This window comes from Sander lucioperca, chromosome 2 (assembly GCF_008315115.2).
Source record: "Sander lucioperca isolate FBNREF2018 chromosome 2, SLUC_FBN_1.2, whole genome shotgun sequence".
NCBI classification, from domain to species: domain Eukaryota; kingdom Metazoa; phylum Chordata; class Actinopteri; order Perciformes; family Percidae; genus Sander; species Sander lucioperca.
The window spans coordinates 26,788,708-26,808,808 of NC_050174.1; the positions used below are offsets into that span (position 1 = coordinate 26,788,708).

The 20,101-nt window shown below is 40.9% G+C and overlaps 1 protein-coding gene across 4 annotated transcripts in view; it reads right to left on the reverse strand.

The window, feature by feature from the left end:
- pdzd2 (PDZ domain containing 2) overlaps positions 1-20,101 on the reverse strand; it is a 71,748-nt gene that overhangs the window by 9,269 nt on the left and 42,378 nt on the right. For 3 of the 4 annotated variants that reach the window (XM_035998973.1, XM_035998976.1, XM_035998974.1), the window contains exons 10-23: positions 19,712-19,831; positions 18,852-18,966; positions 18,651-18,724; positions 17,222-17,450; positions 16,487-16,604; positions 15,455-15,587; positions 14,596-14,683; positions 13,483-13,586; positions 11,470-11,635; positions 10,289-11,220; positions 9,833-9,977; positions 3,503-6,212; positions 1,702-1,819; positions 236-337 (exon numbers count right to left, since the gene is read on the reverse strand). In XM_035998973.1, the coding sequence (XP_035854866.1) occupies positions 236-337; positions 1,702-1,819; positions 3,503-6,212; positions 9,833-9,977; positions 10,289-11,220; positions 11,470-11,635; positions 13,483-13,586; positions 14,596-14,683; positions 15,455-15,587; positions 16,487-16,604; positions 17,222-17,450; positions 18,651-18,724; positions 18,852-18,966; positions 19,712-19,831 (5,154 nt within the window). The remainder of the gene's footprint in view (positions 1-235; positions 338-1,701; positions 1,820-3,502; positions 6,213-9,832; positions 9,978-10,288; positions 11,221-11,469; positions 11,636-13,482; positions 13,587-14,595; positions 14,684-15,454; positions 15,588-16,486; positions 16,605-17,221; positions 17,451-18,650; positions 18,725-18,851; positions 18,967-19,711; positions 19,832-20,101) is intronic. The other variant, XM_035998975.1, reaches the window with a different exon arrangement.

Consider the following 20,101-nt stretch of genomic DNA (forward strand, 5'->3'; position numbering starts at 1 on the left):
ACACACACACACACACACACACACACATATATGTGTATATATAGCTTGTGTGTAAATTATGAGTTAAAGATCCTACAGTGTGTCTAGGATTTGAAAATCCTTGACTTCGTTCTCCCCGGTGGTAGTATCAAATAAGACGGTGGCAGCTTGCAATGCACATCATGATTCAACTCTGAATGATGCCCAGCACTGCATTTGAACAGCAAGTTCCTGAGCCTCTACATACGGTACTTACAGTGATTGCCTTCTGCTCCAGGTCGACTCCACCAGCAATACTGAAACCAAGCCCTGAGCCTTCTTCTTTGCTCAGGAACACAAGCTGAGTGTTATCGTTAACCTGCAGAGAGTGCAGAAACAATGTGTCAATGTGACAATAAAACCACACAGTCAGCAGGACTGAAATAATATAGTCTACAGCAGGAGTCAGCAACCTTAAGCACACATAGCTCAACCAATGGCACACGAGCACCAAGTCTGTAAAAAATTTTTTTTGGAAATGTTCCAATCCGCATGCCAAACAACCTCTTTTAAAGCCATTGGCTGGAGCATAGCCTGTTTGTTTTTTTATAAACATGACATAACACACATATACACATACATACATACATAGAAACATACTGTACATGCATACATAAATATACAAAATATGTATATTTACATTAGAAATCAGATTCACCCAAATTCAAATTAGGTAATTCATGGCAAGAGATAAAGTATAAAACAAAAAAGAGTCAGCTAATCATACTCTGAAATTATAGAAAATCACAACTCAGAATCCCATGTCTTTGTTATCTTCCATTTGTTTGTATCACATTCTTCAGCTCTACAGAACCTATCAAAATGATTATTTCCTGTAAATAATAATGCTTGAAATAAGAAAAATAAATGAAATTACTAGCAATGTCTTTAGCACAGCCTGTTATTGACTATAGTTTGATTGACTTTTTCCCATCCGAATTCCGCCAAGACCCGCCCTACTCTGCCTCTGATTGGCTAGTACTCATTGCTTTTCTTCACAGAATGGACGCGAAGGAAAAAAACAACACTGCATGAGCGGGCTCCACTGGTGGAATGTAACTAAGTACATTTACTCAAGTACTGGACAAATTTTAGGTCTTTTCTTTTCATGCCACTTTCTACTTCTACTCCGCTACATTTCAGAGAGAAATATTGTACTTTTTACTCCACTACATTCATCTGTTACAGCTTTAGTTACTAGTTACTTTACACATTAAGATTTCTGCACACAAAACACATGTAGTTTATAAAATCTGATGTTTGATTCTAAAGTAAACTAGCCAACAATATAACGACTACAAGTCCAGCTGAGATGATTAGACCATTAAACACACAACTGGTTGATCCTTTATACTTTCTACAATGGGAGGAGAGTTCTTCAGTGTACTTGTACAGAGTACTTTTACTTTTAATACTAAGTACATTTTCCTGATGATACTTACATACTTTTACTTAAGTAACATTTTCAGTTGCAGGACTTTACCTTGTACTTTTACAGTGTGGTATTAGTACTTTTACATAAGTAAAGGATCTGAACACTTCTTCCACCACTGGTGGGCTTGATATGTGATGGCAGGCACTTCATCTTTGAAAGGTTGCCGAGCCCTGTGCTACAGAATGCATTAGATATTAAACTACATGTGAAATAGGTCTTGCAAATGTTCATCAGCAGTATGGCGTTACCTCTGAGAGGGCCTGGGCCTCCTGCAGCAGAGCCGACACGTAGGATTTCACTGTCGGGAAGGACAGCAGTGTTTGCAGCTTATTCTGAGCCACAGGAGACGCAGCCAGCTCCTTTAAACTGTACACAAAATGAGTCAATGTATTTTCTCCACTGATTACCATTTCAAAGAACACTAGCCTTTTACATCAAACATGATTCTAATAGAAAGGAACACAATGAAATTAAAAGGTGCACTTATGCTATTGGTTGTCTTGTCCATCTTATACATGCCCCAAGAAAATAATCTATCAATCTTGAGTGTTATCAGACAACATGTTGTCAGGTACAGCTAATATTGGCCAAGAGAATATCATTTTTCACCAATGTTTATACAATAATTTATTTCTTACAAATGCTGCATCATGAGATCAATCCGAGTCCTCAGCATTGATGAAAAGACAACTTAACATTCCAAAAAAATGAACACACACTATTGCATGTATCCTAACGATATAATAACAGTGGCTAAAGATTGTGTAGTGTAGTCAGCTGCAGAAACCAAAAGCCTGCTTATCACCCAGTCAGTATTATCCATCGCAGCAACTTAAGCAATGCAAAGTGATGAAGGTACTACATCATGGTGAATGTAGAGCTGACGTATTGTGATTTGTGTATCAGCAGCGGAGCAACACATTCCATACATTAGAGTACATATGTACAGTATGTCACGTAGTGCTGGCAAAAATGAACTAACAAATATTTTCTACTGATACCAATGTACTGTATACATATTCTGCACTCATATGTGCAGCCCCAGGAAATAGCCACAACCTGACACTCTGACTCAGACATTTCTAAAAGCTACCTCGTGGGTTTTAGATAGTGTTACCAAACTGCCAGCAAAGAGAAACACACGCACAGCATCCTTAAACAGTGGTACAAACTCTTCTCTGTAATATAAGTGACAAAGTTTAGCTTACTTCAAAGGTAAGTTTGATAATTTTCACATGGCCATGTGAACATTTTTATTTACTGGGGACTGTAATCGTTGGAGAGATCCCTTCCTAAAGTGATTTCAATGTAAGAGACGTATTCCAGAGTTCAACAGAAGGTAGTATGAGTCTTCAAAAGTCTGACCTAGATCATTACTTATTTTACTGTACATATTGCCAGGTAGGACTCATTTTAGAATAGACTTGAAAAAAATGTGAACGCTTTGATTGACAGTGCCCGGGCAACTTAAGCAACCCCACAACTGTCATCAGATTCTAAATTCTAAATTTTGCTAATTTCTGGTTAGTGCATGGAGGTACAAGATCTCAAGTTTCTTCCAACTGAGCTCTGCCCACTAAAAACTAGGAAGAAGAGCGCAGAGAAAACACAAATTCAGAAATCTGTCATGTGAAATAAGAACTGTTTTAGGTGTGGTAAATAACTGTGTACTTGTGCGTCCTATGTAGGACATAGTAAGAAGCTAAATGAGAAAATGAATAAATGTAAATGAGTTTTAATCACTATCAGTTCTAATAATAGAAACCTTTTTCTCAAAATGTGATGCCTTCATTCTCACTATCTTTTTCTTAAAAAATTACAATATTCTTAGTCTTGTAAAACCACAACATTTTTAGCATATCATGAATTAGTTATTGGATTTTGTTTTTGGTTCCTATAATCTCTCATAGTCTGATTGCAGTCTGCTACAGTGTCTTGATACAACCACTGGGGGCACCGAAGGAAAACATTTCAATTCCTACACATAGTGGCTTCAATGTGCTTTGAAGCAAACAGTTTTTAAATGAGCAAGTTTAATCAAACTCCCACCTGATTGACCAGCCAGGCTGTTGTCCATGGCTCTCTGCGGTTCCTTGAAGAGTCTTTTCAGTGGATCCAGGATCACCTCGGCTCATCCTGTTCACACCAACTGTTGTCACATCCAGGGTTGCAGCAGGTGGACAGCTCTTAGTCACTGTGGTTTCCGTGAGTATATCGGAATAGCTGCCAGGCTCAGTTATATCTACTGCTGTACCATGGCCTCTGGTAAAGTCCTCTGTGCATAGTTTTTCCAATTCAGGCATACTGAGAGCCCTGAGCTGCCGCAACCTGCAGCGGGGAAGTTTGCCGTGTTTCCTCCGCAGCATCTGAGGGGTCTGTGGTGCTGTCCTATCTAGAGCTTTCTGAACTTGAGCCTCCCTATTGTCGTCAGTCAGGGGAGCTGTGTCACAGCTTGAATGTGGAAGCTCAAGGTTTATCAGTGTAATGCTAGATGGAGATTTACCAAGAAGAGGTGAGCAGGGTGTGGTAGGGAGTAGATTCTCCACATAAGAACTAAAACTCTTTTGCCGTGCCCGGCAGTCAATAGAATTAACCAACCCCATATAACCAGCAATCCTTTGGTTAAGTGAGGCTCTACATGCCAGAGCATAAGACTGAATGTCACTGCTTTTAGCCACCGGCTTATCAAAGTGAGCCAGGTTTTCAAAGGACTTTATCTTATGTCGTACAGAGAAGGGATTGTAGTCTGCAGACAAGGCAGTGTCCGTGGAGAAGCTTTGCCTTTCCATTGTCTTAATGTACAGTCTGGATGTGCTGGACTTTAGGGTCTCACTTGTCTCCACAGTACTACTGGGTTTTGTAGTTGAATTAGTTTCATATTTAGTAGAACACAGTGAATTAAATACTGTGGTACTGACCATGCCATTAGTTTTTTCTACTGTGTAATTGGCAGGAGAAAGCATGGGTGCTAATCTTGCATATGTGCCTTTTTGAGGGGATTTAGAGTCTTTTGAATTCACTGTTTCATTGTGTGCCATAACTGGCAGTGATGAACCAGATAACGAAGACAGTCGAACTTCTATAAATGTTCTCTGAGTAGCAGGGGGGTGTGATTGGCTCTGTGATTTGGCTGGTGCTTTGGAGCCCAAATGGATGTCCTTCTCTTTGGCCAGTTGTACAGTTTGTAATGTGCTACCTGAAGGGAACGGCTCAGCTGTAACTTGCCATCTGTCACCTTCTTTGTGCATATCAAGACTGCTGTTGATATCAGGCTGGTTATTGGTCTTCAAAAAACTGGACATAGTTGCCGTTGGTGGTAATTTTGTTGACGGGTTCGAGGAAGCATTGATGTTTAAAGGAAGTGGACTTTCACTCCTTGTAGTTTTTTGGAGAAGCTCCTCCTGTGGTTTCTTCTTACTCTTAATACTTAGACCCTTTAACTTGGGAGCACTAGTGTTTGGTCTGATTTGAGTTTCAACCTGGAGTTTAAAGTTACTACTCCACACGGGGTGGTCTAAATTATCAAGGAGTTTTAGCCCAGAGGTCTTCTTAAGCACAGAGATAGCATGTGGGTTTAAATTTGTTCTACACTCCAATACTTTCTCTTTGTTTGTCATTGATGCTGACACTCTTTTATCCAATCTGCTGATGTTTGAACCCAAGGTCTCTGATTCCATTGAAGGTAAATGGGGTGTTTGTATATCCAAGCGCTTCAATAAAGCTGAGGTCAGTGAGGCATGCACGTTTTCAGTAGTCCTTTGTGTGGCACTGTGGCTAACTGGAGGAGAGGGGCTGCTGTAAGTGCTTAGACTTCCAGGACTGGATGCCACACATGCTTGAACTTGGTCACAGGATTCAGTGGCACTATTATTGTGGCACTTCATAGAAGACACAGGTATTGCAATGTCGAAAGATTGGCATAGTTGCTCTGTAGAGGAGAGCGCTAACAACTGAGAGAGCTGCGATTGGGTAGTGGTAACAAAGTTTTCTTTGTTTGTCAGTGCGACATCAGCAGAGACATGCAACACATCAAAGCTCTGGTCCAGGTTTGTGTTCAGACTGCTAGCATGCTGAAAAGATGAAGACCCATTTGGTGACTGGCTTAAATGTGAGAGTCCACCAGCATCAGATTGCTGGGCATCAAATGAACAAAGCTCCACTTCCTCCTCATCTGAGGAGGGCTCATGAAGATTACCACCACTGGCCATCGTATTGACCATTACACTGCTGTCAGTGGTGGAGTTACTGTCATCATCACTGTCATCTTCTATGGGGTACATATACTTAGAACCAGCATCATCAGGCCTTTTGGGACGTGATTCATTGAAAACAGCTGAGCTGCTTTCCTTTAGTTGGTTCGCATGTGTTGTCTCCACAGGAGACATGGCAGCTTTTTCACTTCCTGCATCCAAGATGGAACAGTCCAGGGGACCGGACTGTATTGGAACCTGAATGCCAGCTTTTTCAGACAGGGTTACTGTCTGTTGGCTTGAACAGGAAGATACAGGCTCATTAGATAATGTTGTGAAGGGGGATTTGGTGTGTGTGTTTTTATCACTGCTCACTTCTGATAAAATGTCATCTATATTGGTGATGGGTATTTGGAAGTTGTGAACTGTTTGGCTTGTGTGGTTGGAATTCCCAGAATTTGTAACTTGTCTTTCATTAGAAGTCCCCTGAACAGATCTGGCTGGGTTCAGTCTAGTGGCTCCATCACTGCTCCCTGATGACATTATCAAACTGGAAAGTCGATCTACAGCTGGGACCAGAAAGAAAAAGTAAGCTCTTTAGTTAGGACTGAATGAGAGATAAGCGTTAATCATTTGACATAACATATGCATGTTTTACCAAAATGGTAAATGGACTGAACTTATATAAAGCGCTTTTGTACCTTAACGGACAAAGTGCTTTACACTTGGCCTCTCATTCACCCATTCACACACAGACACCCCTACAAAAAAAACACTCTCTAAAAACGCTATTTTATGTTGCAGGATAGTGAGGTTACATACATGTCATGCCATAGAACAAAATTATTCAAGAAGAATGTCCAGGGAGATGGTTTTTCAATAATGCTATGTCAATGTGATCTTCATCTAGAAGGTCCTTAGGGACCATAGCATTGAGCCATTCTCCACTGAATAATTCTTAGGCTACATTTATATTGCTACGTTTTGGTTTAAAACGAACATCTTTTGCTACGTTTCCCCCTCTCATTCCCCCTGCTCTGGCGTTTCCGAGCCCCTAAACCAGAGACTTTTGGAAACACTTCTGACCCGTTTTGGTTTGGAATCTGCGGGGTTGGGTTTCAGTCTCAACATCTCCAAACGGAGACCTTTGGCAACACCGACACTGACGCCAATGTTTCTCCTCCTGATTGGGTCTTATCAGTCATGACGTCTCGTTCTCTGAGACTAAGCTACTAACGTTACCATGGTAACTACCAGCAGTGGGCGGAGTCTTCACGCTGCCTCCTGTTTATGCCCAGTATACCAGATGTTGATGAGATATGAGGTTTGGGCGTGTTAGTTTAAACAGAGATTAGTTCTTCTAAAGGAGATCACTTTTGGCTCAAAACTCAAACGCTTAAAAACCAAAACGTAGCGATGTAAATGTAGCCTTAGTTTACACCCTGCAATACCCAGAGCATTCAGAATCCCCAAATCTGGTTGTTCTCTATACTATAGTTATGTAGATGTGGTTTACCTCATGGTCAGTCACAACATTTAATTAATTGTTTTAATTGTAATTTCATTTAAATGTATCGGTTTACCAAAGGCCATGAAAACCTCACAAGGTCTGTGAGATATCTTGATAATAAACCAAATAAACAGAGGCAAACTCAAAACCTCTTTAATGGAAGCAACCAAGGATCAAAGAGAGGGTTGATTACACATTTTCAACTCTAAAGAGATTTAATATTTCTAGACCAGCAATAACATCTGCACAATTCAACTCAGAGCTAGAAATACCTCAGGTTGAATGGGAGCTTTGGCATAACAGATGTAGCAATGTAACTATAGTTAAGACTAAATGTGACAAAAAAGTTATTTATAATTATTATATTATTTAAATGGTCATTATAAATAATAAATGATGGATCAGATTATAAAATTTGGGGATTCATAAAATAAAGAGAGGCTATTCATGCAGGCACATAGTAGAACACAGTAACTACATACTCTACGTTGCATCAGAGATGTTAGATTGTGTCAGCCAAGACTCAAAGTTGGTGTGTACAGTATATGTCTATGTTTGGGTTGACAGAAATTAATTAATTGATTAGTTCACAACATTTAGGTACTAGAGACATTGCTGTGGTTGCTCCAGGATCTCACCCGAGTAGTTCTCCTACTAATACATTAGCCAACCATAAAATAAAAAATTTACAGGAGTCCTAAATCTTCAGTTTGAAAAAAATGTTTAAGGACTTTTTTTTCTTTTAGCATATACATCTGTAAATTGATCCCTATTCCTTCAACAGCAATCCAACAAGTTGGTAATTGATGGGTAGATGTTGAAAATGCTAATAATAAATGATAAATAATAACCCCCGTTTGAAGATCATTTAATAAATTAAACACTCTTTTGGTGACCAAGAAACAGCGATCCACAGCAATGTCTATGCTACACTAAATTAAGATTTACACTACTCCACTATAAAATTCTCAATTCTCAAACTAAGACACAGAAAGCATACAGGGAGTTAAGCTACGGGATAGATATGGTATTGGTAACAGAAGGTTAAATATACTGTATAAGATAGTCACCATGGATAGAAAGCCAGATGCTTGCAGGTTGCTTTGGGGAAGTACATGAGGGAGGTTTGATCCTACATCTTTGGTCGGCACAAAAGGGAAAGAAATGGCGCTCTATTTAAAGGCAAACTGAGTAGCATTCTGGTACTAATGGCTTGTAAACACTAATTAGAAGAAGCATAATACACCTTCAATAATTACACCAACACATCACGTGTGGAATCTCTACACTGGAGGTTGCGTGTGCAAAGTTGGCACAAGCCATTAGTCACATTTATGGGAAATATCTGCTGAGTGTGCAGTCACTACTGATTGGCTAATGAAGTGCATTGCCGGACGACATTACATTACATTGCGTCAAAACTTAAGCCAGATTCAACTGTATTTTTTGATGGACCTCCCTACATTTTTTTTCTCTCTCTGGCCCTGTTCTTACCTGGCATTAACATGCGTCTCCACATGCGATCCACTTGTGATCAGGTTTCATTTCCCCGCCGTTGTGTGTGTATGAATGTCAGTTGTTACACTCACATAAATCACAAACCTGCAGTGACTAATGACAAAGCGCTGCCTACAGTCTTTGTCTGAGTGCCGATGGGCGTACTTTTCTCTGCCCGGTATTTTCCATTTTATGAACCTAAAAACAAACGTATTGTTTCAAAGTCCAACACACAAGATTCACCCGCAGTAGTTTCTGTGACATGAGAAATACTTTTAAAATACTAATGTTTAAAAATACAAAAAACGGCAAAATACACAGAGCTACGTATAGCTGGGATGTTGAGGACGAAGACAGCAAATGAGTACGTAGTTCAGCTCAGAGTTAAGTAGGCGGTCCTTAATGTGGCCCAGGACACATACGCGTCCACACTGCTATAAGAATGTGGACTAAACAACCTCCAAATGTGGTCTGAACGATCGGAACTTAATGTGAGTGTGTTCACACCTGTACTTGGAGCTGTCCACTTATGATGGGATCACTCAGGATGGATGTTATGCAAGGTGTAGTCTATATCGACGATGTTTCATTTCTGGGATTGTTCAGGTGCCGCTGGAAATTCCGCCGCATGTTTCTCATTTTGGCCGGATGGCCGTCCCCTTCCTCTGTCTATGTGTTGGTGTTCTAACCTCTGGTGGATTTCTGAGGACTATGGTTAACTGCTCCTCAGATCTCTGCAGGGTAAATCCAGACAGCTAGCTAGACTATCTGTCCAATCTGAGTTTTCTGTTGCACAACTAAAACTACTTTTGAACGTACACATGTTCCACCAAAACAAGTTCCTTCCTGAGACTATTTTGCAGCAGCACCGTGGCTCTGTACGGAGCTCAGCGCCACCCAATACGATTGTGATTAGAATGCCAATAAACCAGAGCACGTTTTTCTCCCATCCAGGAATGCTGTGTGGACTAGCCAGACCTTCCTCCACAGCGCTGTGGAGGAAGGTCTGGCAATGCAAGACTATGACAGGTGTGAACAGGGCCTCTGTCTCTGCATCAGGAACCCTGCTACTTAAAAAGATCAAACGTGTAGTCCTAAGGTTAATGAACAACGGGATTACACTGATGCTGAATGACCTATACCTCCAGAATAATAAGACATCATTCTAAGCCAAGGTCCTACCTGAAACTGGTCTCTTGATTTCCAAGGACAATGTAATGGGAAGGTTGTGCATGAGCTCACAGATTTCCTGGTAAGAAGACGAGCGCACCGACTTTTCTCCAATTTTTACAATCTCATCTCCACGACACAGCTTGCCAATAGATTCCTGGATGTTCAATTAAACAAAGAAGAGATCAAATTGAGCTTTTCCCTGAGTGACAGAATCACAAGCCACAAATACCATAAAATGCCAAATTATTTTGTTCTTTCTTTATATAACTCAAACAGAGAGGTTTGCCATCAGTTCTGAAGTATCCATTCACTACGGGAATTTTTGGGTCTTTGTAAGTTAGAGTGTGTTCTAGACCTAGTCTAATTGTAAAGTGTCCTGAGAAAGCTCCTGTTGTGATTTGACACTATAAATGCATTTGAATTGAATTGATAGGCTGATATGACGATGAAACCGATCAGACATACCTTTTCTGCTGCACCTCCAGGCTTTAGCCCAGCAACGACAACTTTCAGAGGGGATGACATAATCTCCAGGTCGAGACCAAAGGACTCATCCTCGCTTCTCTTCAGGGTCACAGTGTCGATGGTACAAACACCCACAAGCTCACTGGCATCTCCCTTCTTACAGTGCTGATGGGGTACCAACCCACCCGCAGGCTTGGGGTTTCTCCCACACGGTGTGACATGGGAAGGGGGCTGTGATGGGCCCGAGCCTGGAGAGGGCTCATCCACTTTGGGCTTTTGCTGCTGGGGAAAGTTTGGTGCTTCAATACTCATCATACTTTTGACCCGTGTCACTGCTTTATGCTCAAGCTTGGGGGAGCGCTTTGACTCCAACTGTCCATCATCTTGATTTGTATAGTTCTCACTATTGATGGTCAAATTACTGGGCCCAGAGCCCATACTGCTTGCCCCTCCTGCATTGCGAATAGGCATGAAGGGTGACTTCGAACCAGGTGACTCAGACTTACCTTCCTCACACTGTGAGAAACTACCATAGAGTGGTGTTGTCATATCGTCGCTTCCACACCTCTGCAAATCTCTACCATCGTCACGGTTTCCATTTATATCTAACGACGATGCAGCACTTACAACTGCTGAACCACTTTTGGACATTTCGGATGCTTGGGCATCACTGAAGTTGACAGAGTCAGATTTTGTTGGGCTGTGGAAGAGCCTGGTGTTCCTAGTGTTGTCGGAGTTCTCGCCATCGCTGAGCTCATCCTCGAAGCACATGAGGCGGCGCTGACGGAGCAGTGGGCTTCGCACAGAGGTGGGGCTGGAGACAGCGATGGCCTGGCAAACTGCCTCTGCATGGTGACTGAGAGGAACAGGGGTCTTGTCTTGCGATGTGTTGTACACAGGGTCACTTGCCACTTCTGTTACAGAGGTGAATGCTGAAAATAAGGTGCATGTTACAAAAATGAACAGGTTAACAAATTAACATTGCCAAATAAAACATACAAAGATGACACGGTGCCACAAAGCATTAAAGCTTTTTTTAATTGTGGGCCCCTATTCCCAGATGGGGGTTTAAATTACATCAAGAGGAGTAAGTCTAGTATACTCTAGAGCTAGGTTGAATCCCTGCCCAGGGAGCCAGTCCTAAAACCTTTCCATGGCATTTAAATGGGTGAAGTTGTTACCATGTGGCTGTGATGAGTTGTCATCCATGGAAGTACTGTAGCTCTGCTGGTGGAGTGCCTCTTCACTGTTGGAGCCCAGCAGAATGGATTCAGACAAGAAGGAGTGGCTGGAAGAGTCCTGGGAGAAGTACTGAGATAACTCCGTCTCTGAGCTCAGAGACCCCTGCTACAGAAGTGGGAACATGAAAGAAGTGCAAATCAAGGGAAAGGAGGATAAAAAACACAACCACACCACACACATTTTTTTAAGTGCAGTAGTTCTCCCCAATAAGCCACGTAAACGTACATTTGTGGACAAACAGCCAATGACAATGAACTGCCAAACTTAAAATATGCAGCTAAGCAGAGGTGGGACCAAGTCACCGTTTTGCGTGATGATTAGGGTTGGGCATCGTTTTGATTTTAACAATTCTGATTCCAATTCCCATTCTTCCTTTCGATTCCGGTTCTTATCGATTCTTGATTCCAATTCTTTGAGGGGTGGAGTTGAAACGGGTCATATGCTTATTTCACAGTTAAGAAGAACATTTTATTTTGATTCAATGGTGATTTACAGTTTTAACAGGTTTTTTTCTTCCATAAAATAAGCCACACTAGACAGCTGCTTACTGTGCTCCACGGCTGCAACACAACCAGCCCCAGGCCGCTACGAAAACCAAAACTTGTGCGTGTTAAATTTGGAACTGATGATCAGATTTGAAACCAAATCTTCAAGACAAAAAAACAAACAATTCCAATAAAGAAACACTTCCACTGGAATCACAATTTTTAAAATGATTCCAAATTGGAACTGGCTCTAATGCCCAATCCTAGTGATGATGGATGGATATTTGGGATTCATAGAACAGGGAAGCATATTAGCATGTCAACTTGTCTGGTAAATACGAATGCAGGTACTACACGCACATTTTTTAATTTCAGAACAAATATGGACTGGACAGATGGTACCGGTCGGAAGATGGGTGCGGCTTGGTTTTGGCTCGACTTGGTCACAAACTTTCTCATTTTACAGCTAAACACTAAAATCTGTTTTTGATGTGAGAAATAGGCAATGCAGTAACAGAATCCTTTTTTCATATTTGAGCAGCGCTACCTAGTCTGACAGATTTCACCAGCGATCATTAGCCATGTTTCCATCCACACGTTTTATGCGAATAATATCGAATGAAAAAATGCCTCTCATCGGATTTTCTCTTAATCGGTAAACGGCTTATGCGATAAACTCTGATGGCAACGTTATTTGCAGAATAAATAATAAATTGCCAAGAAGAAGAAGTTTAAGGTCATTTCCGCCACGTATGTCCGCTTTCTTTGCAGACATGGCGGGTGTCAACAAAGACATAATTTAATTTACGAGCTAAATATAATGGCTATTTTAGATCTGCATCTGCATCATCATAGCGATGTTTTGATAGGGTCGTTGTTGTTGTCTGATTATAGCTTGATATGTCACTATCAGCTGACACATAAGCACTATTACAACTTGTGCAATATTAATCATTTGTAGGTAGATGGTGGCATCCATTTTGGCTAGCAAAACTTTGTTCGCAAATGTTTGCTTGAATGTTGTGTGATTCAGTACGAAAATGAATGGAAACACCTTAAAATCTATTCGATATACCAATTTGACTGCAAAACAGCATGTGACGTCATTACACACAGGTTTTTAATCGCTTTAAAGTCGTTGGATGGAAAACCACTTTCACCAGCTTTATTCACATGAATGTTTTTAGCAAACTTCAGATAATTCGATTGACAAGTGGATTGAAACTAGTGACACTGCGTTAGAGACTCCTTGGCTCTGATTGGCTGTTTTCATTATACCATTAGCAGCACCAGGAGGAGCCAAAGGAACATGAAGGTTTCACAGATTTTCACAGATTATAGTTTTGGGCAAATATGACAAAATGTTATTTTTTATAAAAGTAACCAACTGTAGGTCTGAGAAGAATGAAACTGAACCTAGCAATGTGTGTGTACAAACTAATACATGAATATTGAATGAAAACGTACTCTACTGGCAGGCTCAAGGAATCTCTTCATGGTCCAGCTGAGAGTGGGGGAGCCGTCTCCCTGCCTGTCCTTCATCGCTGGGGAGGAGCTCTTACAGGACACACCTACAGGTTACAATGATCACAGATGGGATAAGCTATCCAGAGCATCTGAGCCATGCTGCTGAACTTCCTTTAACCCTTAGATGTTAAACGTTATCTGTAAAATGTCTAAGGGCGTTTTCACACTATAGTATATAGCTATATACAGTATAGCTCTGCTATAAATCAGCTGATTAGTTTTTAAACTTGGAGCGATTTCCCCTCGGTTCGGTTTCGTTTCACACAAAAATCCAAGCGTACCAAAATCCATCATTACAAACCACGCCAGAACGCTCACTCCGCTTATTGGTCAGATGTGTCTGGGGCGGGAGCAAGACAGGAAATACAGGAAGAAGGTCCTGTGTTCTGGGGCACGTTCAATCTCAAAATGGTGTGCACTGTTTTATTTCGGTTTCCTGGTTGAACGACATGTTTCCTCGGAACGGTGTGAAACGGTGAGCAACGGCTTTGAGTTATGTTTTCTCCCGTTTGGTGGGTGTGTCTCTGGTTTATTGGCTGTGTCACAGGTAATCTGTATCCACGACGTTCCACTTCCAGGATTGCTCTGGTGCCGCCAGATGTCCGTCACCTTCCTCTTTCTCTGTGTAGGCGTTCTAACCTCTGGTGGATTTGTGAGGACTATGGTTAACTGCTCCTCAGATCTCTGCAGGGTAAATCCAGACAGCTAGCTAGACTATCTGTCCAATCTGAGTTTTCTGTTGCATGACTAAAACTACTTTTGAACGTACACATGTTTCACCAACGCACCCCCTGTTTCAGTTTAAATAAACGTGTTTCTACGTTTTGTCGGGTCTGAACATGGCCCTGGAGTTTTAGTGCACATCGAGTTTGATTGCTGCATTCCCGCCTGCCCAAACGAACCACACCAAGGGGGAAACCAACTCTAGTGTGATTCAACCAAACTAAACGAGGCAGGTGTGAAAGCGCCCTAAGGTAACCTGTAAAATGATGGCAGTGCAGTAGATACAAGAAGAGGAAAAGACAAATGTCAATGTAGGTAAAGGTATCAGACCTTGGGAGTGAGATGATTGTCTGTTTTTGCTCATTTTGTCCCTGTGTGTGGATCGAGCTATCATGTGATCCATCTCCTGTTCTGATACCTGAGGAAGACAAGGAGATGCAAGAGTTTTATTACAAGGGGAACAACACCAGAGTGGTATGGAATGCATTGACATTTGATTTCTTATTTTTAAGAAAGCTGTTAAATGTTTGCTTTTGTCTGTGCAATGTTATCCCTATGGAATGTCTTAATAAACAACCCATGTAACTCCTAATATTATTTTACTTTTTTGCATTCAGACTCTGTTGATTCGATATTGGGTGTTATTTTAGTTTGGGCTTTTTTTCCTCTTTCTTTTCTTTTTTTCAGTATTTCAGTTTATCTTTCTATTTTAATTGGATTATGCATTGGAGAGTGCCAGATCAAGCCCCTCTGAGGGTTTTTTGCATCTCTCATCACATCTTTTATTGATTATGTGTATATTCATCTCTGTAATTTGTATATGTGTAAACCAATAAAAAAAATAATTAAAAAATATCTACTTTCACGATATTTTTGACCAAATATATCAATGTTGATATTGCAGTGATAATGTAGGGTTGACTACTGATGCTTTAACAAAATATTACACAATGAGAGTTTTGATAAATAATCACCAATGATGTGGATACAATGACTAAGTGGGTAAAGGCGAATAATAGAAAAGCTAGAACAGTCTGGGAAGTTCAGAAAATGACATCACTTAACTGTAATGCCGCCTATCTAGCCGATCTAAGACGATATCTAGCCTCATATGTCGATGTCGATATAGTATGGATATGTTGCCCAGCCATAGATCAATCTATATAACCAGAGACAGACTTGCTCTCACCTTGGGGTTAGGATGCCTGCTGATGATGAGACTGACCGGTCCAGGGCCACATTCACTGAGGATGGCGTAGGCCTCGCTGAGAGCAGCATGACGCAGACTGACCGAGTCCACCTCCAGGATCTGATCTCCACGGCTGCAGGGAGGAGCACAACACACATTCAAATACCTCTCTTTGTGCACACTTAAACACACACTTTTACATGCATACAGTATGAATCAGAAATCAGAACAAATTTATTGCCAGGTAAGAAGCACTCACTAGGAATTTGCTTTGGTTTGGTGCATGCATAAAAAACATTTAAAAATGAATATGAAATAAACAAACAATAAAGAAACAAATAACACATACATATTACTATATAACAAGAAAGAAAAAAAGAGGCTGTATGGATTAGAGCAGGATGTGCAAACAAACACGTATGTTAACATTATATGAACAATAAATGATTCATGAACACACTTTTCAATCAATGAGCTCATATGAAAGTGTGCTGCTCATTTGGTGTATTTGCATCAGTGCTACTACAGATTAGGGCTGCAGGGTATGAGGAAAATATGCGACACGTGATAATGTTGTTGAATATCGCGATAACGATATTACTCGTGATACATAAACAGAGATTAAAGTGTACTCAGTTCTGCCTGTCTGCTGCTTTCAGTATTCTTGCTTCTTGCTAAATCCAACTGCTTGTTGGATTTAAAACAAATAAAAGGAAATTGTTTCTAACATTCTTTTATGGACAAATTGAACATTATATTGAATATAAACTCCACTAAAAAAAAAAAGAATGACAGTTTTAAAAGTGCAGATTTTAAAGTGCATTTTCTACTGATATTTTCTTTCAACTAACACAAAAAATCACAAAAAAGTTTTGTGTCTATCGCGATATGTTGCAGCCTTTTGCGATTTGTATATAGCGCCAGTTGATATTGCGATGACTATAAAAAAAACGATATATTGTGCAACCCTACTACAGATTAGCTTCACCTGCGTCCATCAGTCCAACTCAAAGATGACCCTGAGATTTTTACCTGAGCCTGCCGTCCATCTTGGCCACAGATCCCAGCGCCAGGCTGTGGATGTAGATGCCAGGAGCAGAGTTCTCCAGGGTCAGACAGCAAACTCCAATCCCAAGACCAACGCCAGGCTCTAAAGAAAATCAACATTCACTATCAGAAAATAAGTTAGCCATCACTGCACAAATGATTTCTCAGTTTGGTATGGAAGAACTTGACTGTACGCCGTCCGACACCTTCAGGATGAACTGGAACGCTGACTCTGAGCCAGACCTGATCACCCAGCCTCAGTGTTTTTCACAGCTCCCCTGTCTTTACGTCTGTGATCGATCTTAGCGGTTTGCATCAGTGAGCCTTGTAATACTCAGACTCAAACGGAATCTGCTGATTTTTTTATTTTACAGGTTTCAGCAGTAATCCAGAATGATACATCTGCAGAATTTAGCAGATTGTTTTTCTGCTCTGGGGTGGAGATGTGTTTTTAAATTCATTTAAAATCTGTGAAAAATCTGTGGAAAATCTGTGGAAAATCGGTGTAATTCGGGGTCTGCAGATTCTGTGTGTCCTTGGTGATAACGTTTGTCACTTTGACCTGTGAATAAAGTATATATGGAAAACAATAATAATTTACAACAATACATTTAATCTGCTTCTATGAAAAAGACACCATCAGGACATCTCCTATCAGGAAATGAAAACCAAGGGGTGGTATCTAAATGTGTCTCGGGGTTCTCCATCAAGTCAGCCAACCTTTGTTAAGTGTGACCTCCATGATGATGCAGTCTTTTGGACCCGGCCCGGGGCCCCTGTGGCTGTCAGCCTCTTCCAACCCTGAGGGGACGGGTGTTCCCCCGCTGGTGTTGGAGTTGGAGTTTGGTGAGCTGGAGCGGCTGAGCAGGGTGGGGGTTGGGCAGGGCGTCAGGCTGGGACTGCGCAGACGGGTTCGTATTGTCAGTGTCACTACACCTTTTTTCAGTTGCTGTTGGAAGAATATAAATGAGGATCAGCATTATGGAAGTAGAGGTGAAACTTGATTTAGCTTTTACTTTCTGACTGAGCTTCAGACAACTACAAAAAAATATGATTTTTCCAAAAAACAACTAAAAGAATGCTTTTTAAAAGGTAACTTCTGATTTTCAACCTGAACCCTATATAATTAAAATATCATTATTTATTATAATCTCTCTATATATATCTATATATGATATATATTATATTATAATCGTCATTCTACATTCTACAACGTGAGTTTTACGCCACTCTGACCGTAGGTGCCAAACGTTTAGCTCCGCCCACATTTAGCCCAACCCCGATCTGCGTACTGCAGTCAGGTGCAATTGTGGACCGAAGCGGGAAAAGTTCTCTAGTGTTTTAACTTTGAATTTCTGATTGGGCGGGCCAGCTGTCAATATGGGTTATTACCCATTGTGCTTTGTTCAATGGTCTCAATGTTTTATTGTTTTATTTCATGTGAATATTAGTTTACTAGAGGAATAACTTAGTATTTGAAGTAATGCAGTAATGCAGAAAGTGTGCATTTAGTTTCCATGCTTATTGTGTTTCCACAACAATGTTAGTGAGTAAATCCAATTGCACCTGACTGCAGTACGCAGAAAAGGAGAACCGGTTGGGTTTAGGAAAAGAACAACGGGGAAAGCAAACGTGACTCGCGGGAAACGAGCCCCGGTCTCCTGTGTTTTTCCCTCAGACACACATTCTTCCTCTTCCGGTTGCTATTGGGCAAGTGTGCGGAGTCAAACGTTTAGCTCCACTTACGTTGAGCCACTACTTGATCTGCGTACTGCAGTCAGGGCTTACTCAGTAAATCTACTGAAATGGCCACCATAATAGTGGAGTGTGATGTATAAGATGAGAAAGCAGAGGTTAAGTCGTGTATGTCATGGTTGTATAAAAAAAAAGAGCAAACCAGTACAGAAGGCATCAACAAGTTGTTAGGGAGGGTCATTCCTTTTTTCCCAATAATTTTGGAGGGTCAAAAACCGAAAAGTCCCTTAGTAAAATAAATGATTCAAAGACATTCTTTTGTCTGAAGGGAAACCTTTCTTCACAAACATTTTAGAAAATGTAAACGTTTGACTTTCTTTAGCTTTTCATGTTTTATGATTCATGATTTAACACTGTTAGATTATAATCATGCCGTTGTAATCATGCAGTGTACCTTGAAGGTCTGGATGGCCTGTTGGTGTGTGAGTCCTTGGAGAGACTCTCCATTCACTTCCAGAATCTCATCTCCTACACAGAGAACCATACAATTAGACTGAGATGGGTGTAAAAGTAAATCACTGTTTCGCTCATAGCATACACTTTACTTTCCTCTAAACTCTCGATTCAGTACCACAGAATGAAAAGGAATGGTTACCCTCTTTCAGCCGTCCATCGGCTGCTGCAGCTCCATGAGGGAAAATGGTTTTGACAAAAATCCCCATCTGACCACGTGCAGAGTCCTGCCCACCAACAATACTGAATCCTAGGCCCTGTAACAGTTAGATCTCCATGAATGTCAGAAAGGACTTACAAAGACACAGTCGTCAGTGTTCACTATTTTGTAAGAATATTATTTTTGGCATTTTGTTTTATAGTGGTGACACGAGAGAGAAGGGGATAACAAAGAATAGATGCTGATAGCTGAATGGTAAGGCGCATACCACATAATCAAAAAGCAAAAATGCCACAAAAGTATGTTACCAACAGTTTTGTTCATAAGTGTGCAAAATGAAATGCATAACAATATGAACCTTATTTTGGCAATAGTATGATGGTGCAGGTTACATTTGGTAAGTAAAGCATTTCACCAATATGTGATTACAAAGCAAACACATGATTATAGTAGAAGTTATTAGATCATGTGTCAGTATACATTAGAACCAGACTGTGGTTGTACCAGCACGCATGCACGCACGCGCGCACACGCGCACACACGCAAACACACACACACACACACACACACACACACACACACACACATGAATGAGTGTGTGAATGAGTCCTTTTGTAACGATGTGAATTCTGATATAATGGAGGGTATTCAAATCTCAAGTGTTACAGGTAAAAGTTCATTCCTAACGTATAAATAGCAGTTTGGCAAAAAATAAAAGCACACACACACATGCACAAGGTGCACTAACCTTTGTTGCACAGATATACATGTAGTACTTAGAGTAGATTCTCTGAGCTTCATTCATGCATACTGTACTGTACATGTCAGAGGAGTGCACTCACCTTGCCCTGGCCTTTCATCAGCACTATACTGGAGATAATGGACGGCTGTGCCAGTCGCCATGGAGACTCCACTTGAATGGTGCTCAGGGAGCGGGCTGATTTCTTAATTATCTGATATTCCTAAAAAGGGATATTAATACAAAAAGCAAAAACAGTCACACAAATTCATCTGGGAGAAACAATGTAGTTATTTATACAGTGATGAGATTGTTCCTCTCTCTTCGCTGAGTTCCTGTTTACTCTTTTTTGGATTATTCCCTCATACTTCAGGACAGCTGTGTGTTCCTGTCTTTTCCCCTGTAGTGCTGATGCTGTAGCCTCTGGTACAAACTGTGTTAATCGATGACTTAACTTCGCTCTGCAGGGTCTGTAGGATATAGTTTTAGACTG